At 31.6% G+C, this 6,189-nt stretch overlaps 1 protein-coding gene across 1 annotated transcript; it reads right to left on the reverse strand.

Annotated features, from left to right (window-relative positions):
• Nucleotides 1-2,275: 2,275 nt before the first annotated feature.
• LOC145102399 (protein SRG1-like) lies at nt 2,276-5,541 on the reverse strand. Its single transcript, XM_079039789.1, has 4 exons — nt 5,180-5,541; nt 4,796-5,043; nt 3,595-3,919; nt 2,276-2,753 (listed from the first exon to the last, which is right to left on the reverse strand). The coding sequence occupies exons 1-4, from the start codon at nt 5,453-5,455 to the stop codon at nt 2,487-2,489; spliced, it is 1,116 nt and encodes a 371-aa protein (XP_078895915.1). The 5' UTR covers nt 5,456-5,541; the 3' UTR covers nt 2,276-2,486.
• Nucleotides 5,542-6,189: the final 648 nt, after the last annotated feature.

Consider the following 6,189-nt stretch of genomic DNA (forward strand, 5'->3'; position numbering starts at 1 on the left):
TGCATGATTTGGGGAGTAAATTGTATGATTATATAGTCAAATTTTATTTATTCCTTTTGCATTAATAGGAAAAACGATATCTTTATGCCCCTCGATGATTTGTTATTGACATCTAAAGTGCTTGGCTGAGCCCGAACTAAATTGATGTGTTTAATTAGTAGTCTGAACTTAATCTTCATTAATCTAGAGATCGAGAAACAAAATCTTGGACTATGATATTGATTCTGATCTATATTTCATGTCCATAGGATATCTTGTAGAAGGAAAGGATAGTTGATTATTTATCTAAGAACCAATGTCTAGTCAGAGTTTGGTAGTGTGTTTGGAAAACACTTTTTACTGGTTATTCGGAGTTGTACATACAATTATAGTTAGCGACTTATCCAAGTAGGAGACTATTGGATTTAAGGGTGTAAGGTCATAACTAAATTGGTTTAATGTTGATAAAGAAAAGTAAATTCTTTTTTGGGTTGCCCTCATAACCAGGAAATGGATTGGATTGATCAAAGGAGAAAGATAAACAATTTGTTAATTTAATATGTGAATAATAAATTAATTAGAGATAGTTAATAATTAATTATGAATTAATTAAAGATTGATAGAATTGATTAATTATTAATCGATTTTAATTTAAGAGGTGAAATATAATTGTTCAGTAGTTGAACAAAAGAAGCAATTTTAGAATCATCCATGGAATGGACAGTTTTGAAGGCTTCCCTTGGGTTTCTAGAAGGCTCCTGGTTGCTGATAAGGAAAGGATTTGAATTCAGATTAAATCTATTATTTAATCATTCAAATTTGGATTTGTTTTCAAGTTACCTAAACTGTAAATACGACCCTTGGGGAACCTAATTTCATGGCTTTCTTATACCTAAAGGTAGAAAATGAAATTCTCTTCCTCCTCATCTCCCCTCTCTCCTTAAATCCTAGGGTTTGGGGATTCAAATCTGGCTATTTAGTGTTTGGGATTTTGATATAGTATGTGATGTAACGAAAATATATGAACTTGCTTTTTTTGCTATCCTTTCGAGTAACTTTAGTGACTTTATATTTAACTCTATCCTTGTTGATGTTTCTTTGATTGTGCACTAGTTTACTCATGTTAATAGTGGATAAGTTAAGATGGCATGATATTTCTTTCACTATTTTTGAGAGGAATTACTTGGACCATAGTTAGATTTGTTACAACATTCCCAAGTGGATTATGGGCCAACTTCTTTTAAATTGTTTGACTTGCAGTTTGTTCCAACTGTTTTTAACTATTTGGTTCGGTCCACTTGGGTTGAGAGTTTGTGGAACTCCAAATCTTAAGCATATATGAACAATTCCTCCATGAATAAATTACTTCATGGTCTTGGTGTTTTGGAACTCCAAAATACCAAAACCATCAGAAACACATTGTTTGTTCTTTTCTAGATTCACTTTTATGATCACTTTTGGTTTGATACATGAATGTTAAAAATTGAAGCTATGTTTCAGATAACATACCAATATATAACATTCTGATTTTATATTATGCGTGTAACATCGTAAATTTTCAAACTAAAACTTTCTTTTTAAAAGACAGTTTAACATTCAAACCATTTTTATATTAAAAAAAACTAAAGTAACAAATTGTTTCATCACCACAAAACCATATCATAAAAAGTGTATCAGAATCATCATAAAATAACGCAAGTCTAAAACAAATGTTAGTTGAGATGCGTTTTTAGTACAATCAAGCCTACCATTCCCATTGTTAGAAGAACACCATGAAATGCTTTTAACTTGAGAGTAGCATAAAACTTAGTGAGCTTCGCACAATATCGTATAACACATAACATATACAATACATATCAACACCTCAGTTGGCCTATATGCATGAAGTCATCATCCTACTGACATGCTAGACTTCAAACTAACTCATAGTACATACCTGAAAGGGGGGCCCTATAGGTGCACAAAGCGGTGCCGCGACACAACCAAGATTCTAGTCGTGTCTAAAATAGTCTTAAAATGTGACAAATGGTTATAACCATGAAATTTTTTACACCCAAGATATTTTCAGATTTTTTGTGGAAAAGGTAGAAAAGTTGAAGTAAAATAAAAAATTTAAGATTTTTTTCATAAACTGATCAAAATAATTAGGTAAAAAATAGTTTATTGGAAAAAAGAACGGTTGCTTTATAATTTTATTGGTAATCTGAGACTTTTTACTAACAATTTTTTTTTTCCAAAACCGAATAAAAAAGTATTAAATAAGTGAATCCAAAACACCCTTTAAAACAATAACTTTCTTATTATTATATGATGACATTATCATGTTCTTATTATATATGAATACACAAAAGTTGTCTATGATCTATACATACAAGAGAGACTAGTTGGTTAAGACAACCAACATAGTTAACTTCATGATGTGGCAAAATTACCACTACCGAGTAACAATACATCTTATAACATGGTTTTTAATTACATGAAGTAAAAGAACCAAAGATGTAGTTGAACTATATAACCTTTTCATTTAAATCTTCAAGTTTCATAAATTGTAAGTATGACTTACCATCAAGCTTTCGATCGAAAAAGCCCTTGTAATATTCCTCAAGGGTGAGTCGCTGGAACTTTGCTACATTATGTTGTGCAACAAGGCTTTGTGCAGGGCCTAATTCCATACCCATATTGGAACTGTAGAATGTGGCAACCGATAACCTCTCCTTGTTTGACTGCACTGTTGCACAATGCTCTATGCTCTTATACACACCATTACTTACAATCTACAAACACATACAATTAAGGAACAGTTCAATTTTGTTCAGTTTTTATGTTTTTTGCTATTTTTAGGTACATAACCAAAAACAATAATCAAACACATGGAATTGATGATTATATCATCATACTTTCATTTCATCATATTGCAACATTATATTTTCAAAATCTACCTACTTAATGCAAACTCATCAAAATACAAAACAATTTTCAGTGCTAAAATTGCATTGATTTTTTAAAGTGTAATATCGTAACAAGGGAAAAAGCGGAAATACATTGTTATAATTTGATAGATATTTTATCATATAATGTAGTAATAAGAAAAAAAATAAAAGTACGTTGTTTTAATATAAAAAAATAAAAGGAGGATGCCATATAATACTACAATAACTTCAAGCATGCATGATGTTATTAGTTGCAGTTAGCCCAAAACCAATCTAAGTAAGGAATTGTAAAAACGACGTCACAGTAGATATGGTTTCGTTTGGTTTTTATTTTGTTTTAAAACAAAAAAAGCTAAGCTGTAAATTTTGAGGTTTTACTCTTTTAAAACAAAAATCCAAAAAAAAATTAAATATCCTCCTACATTTTGTTCCTACTTATCCTCCTATCATATCAAATGTTGACATGTGTTACATTTAATTAGACATTTAATAAAATTGATAATCATTTAATCTACTTGTCAACATTTTATATGGTAGGAGGATAAGTAGGAACAAATTGTAGGAGAATATTTAATTTCTCAATCCAAAATTGTTGGTTCTTGAAACCAACTCACTTTTCGGTTTCTTAAAAACAAAAAACTATTAATATAATTCATATGAATGAAACTTTGGATCATTTTATTACCTCCATTATGTCCCCAATGTTTACTATCAAAGCATTTGGCAAAGGTGTAACGGATACCCAATTTCCATCTTTTCGAACTTGGAGGCCATCGGTTTCATTTAATTGATAGAGGATTGTTAACCCAGTGGCATCAGAATGTGGGGAAATCCCTAACGCCGACTCTGGTTCCGGACATGGGGGATAGTAATTCATCCTCATCAACTGAACACCATCCTCAAACAACTCGGTGATTTCATCTTGTTCCATCCCTAAGGCCTTAGCCATTTCACCTAAGATGGCTTTTGCTAACTTTTTCATATCTGTAGAGTATGCTTCCAATTTCTCCCTGATAAATGACAATTAAAGAATATTATGTCATGTCACTGTAGATGCCATTCCTTACAGTGATAACACCAATGCTTTAAAAACCGGTTTTTTAGTTGAATCAGTATACTGACCGATTCCGGGTTCAAGCGGTTTAACCGCGGGTCAACCGGTTTCTATAGTTTTCATATTTTTTCCTATTTCCCTATACATACATACATATATAAATTATGAATTTGACATTTACAAGTTCAAACATTAAAAGTATACATACAAATAAGTTCTAGATCACTCAAAATACATTAAAAACTTTATAACATTTATCATATTTTTTATTTAGAGAAAATTATATAGATTTGAAAAAATTCACCAAAGTTTATTATAAAAATGATTCTTTTCCATGTGTTTTTATTTGGTTTAACCGGTTCAATCGATATATTTTGACCGGTTCAACTGGGTTTTTCTAAAAGCCGCTTGGTTCATTCCAGTTCAGAATTCGATGTATAACCGGTGATAGTTGAATCTCCCCCTTTTCCGGTTCCCGGTCCAACCGGCCATTTCAAACCGATTTTTAAAACATTAACATCGAATTTGGTGTTATACTATTTTTTTTTACATCATTTTGATGCAAGAAATGTTGTTAGGTTGGATCGAAGGTGAATCACTTTTTGTTGAATCCAACAATGTATTTTTGAAAATCTTTATAAATTGGAAAAAAGTAATATACTTTAACATATTAATTCTTTTGGTGTTACAAATTTTGTAGTGGGTTGTAGATGAATCACTTTAGCATTAGTTTGGTGCCAAAATGGAGTTATTAAAACATATATATCCAATCCAAAAAACACAATGGAAACTTGTACGCTAAAAGCTTTCATATCGAGATGGAAGAAAGAACCTCAGAACGGGAGGTAACTTCTGAAATAATTTGGAATTTCTGATATTATGTGGAAGGGTATTTACGTAAAACATGTCACACCAATCAAGCTTTTGTTCCTCGGATACAACAAAAAGCTGACCGAAACCTTCTTGGCTGTCTTCTTTCTGCCAAAGCTTTTGTTTCACCTCCATCGGAAGCTTAAAGAAGCTCAAGACTTCCCTCTTGAAATCCTCTAATAGGGATTCACTTATTTCATGGTTGATAACCTGTTTTAATCACGTATACCAAATTTGTTACAAAAAACATTCGTCTTTGGATTTAATCAAGATTTTGCAAACCTAACCACAAACACCATTTAATAAGGATATAAAACAGAGACACGTAGAGTTGGTGAATGATTACCTGAAAGAAACCCCATTCTTTAGCAGCTGTATGAAGTTTACTTAGCTCAGATGAATACGTGGAAGATTCAGAATCGGTTGAAAATAAGCTGTGAAGATCAATGACAGGTAACGATAGAGTGAAGGTGTCATCGGATGAAGTGAGTAAGGGTTTCTGATGATCTTGGCGAACATACCGAGGTGGGATCTTTGTGATGGATTGCTTAGCAAGTTCTTGAACACTTGGTACTATCAGTGACCTCCCGAAACTGATACCTACATCCATGTGGTTTTCCATAGACAGTACTAAAAGTATACAAAAATACTACGCTTATATATATAATCGACGGAAAGCTGATATACTATTCTAAACTACTGTACCTTTTACACATGTTTTCGGGTATTTATTAATAATATGGTGAGTAAATTACATAAATGGTCCCTTATGGTTGATGGTGTGTCTCATTCTCATTCCAAGTTTTTTTTGGTTTTTTTTGGTTTTTTTTGGTTTTTTTTTTTTTTTTTTTTTTTTTTTTTCTAACGATATGCTCTATGTGGTTGTATTTTGTCTTGGTGTTGGTCCTACCTTCATGGAACGTTACTTTGCTTGATTCTCACATGTTCTTTAGAGCAGCGACACACATTATGGCATGCTCCTAAAACCACATATATTTGGACTTGAACTATCAATCCTATGAACAAAAGACATCTCACTACACAGTTGGACCAAATGTGTTTTGGTGTTTCTCACATAAGCGCATAACAACCATTTCCTTGCACCAAAGGTCTTTTGGTGCTTCTCACATAATAACAACCATTTCCTTCGCCCTTACTCTAGTGTGCATGAGTATCATTTTCCACTCCAATCATTTCATAGGGGTGTACCCATAGACAATCACACTAAATTTATTATTATTTTTATTTATTGCAAATATAAATAAAAACAATATAAATATAAGATTAGTTAAAATTAAAATCATTTCATAAATTCAAAAGAAAATTATATAACAAAAGTAATAAAAGGCACATATT

This window comes from Lactuca serriola, chromosome 1 (assembly GCF_051521515.1).
Source record: "Lactuca serriola cultivar US96UC23 chromosome 1, Lser_US96UC23_V15, whole genome shotgun sequence".
In the NCBI taxonomy this organism is placed as follows: domain Eukaryota; kingdom Viridiplantae; phylum Streptophyta; class Magnoliopsida; order Asterales; family Asteraceae; genus Lactuca; species Lactuca serriola.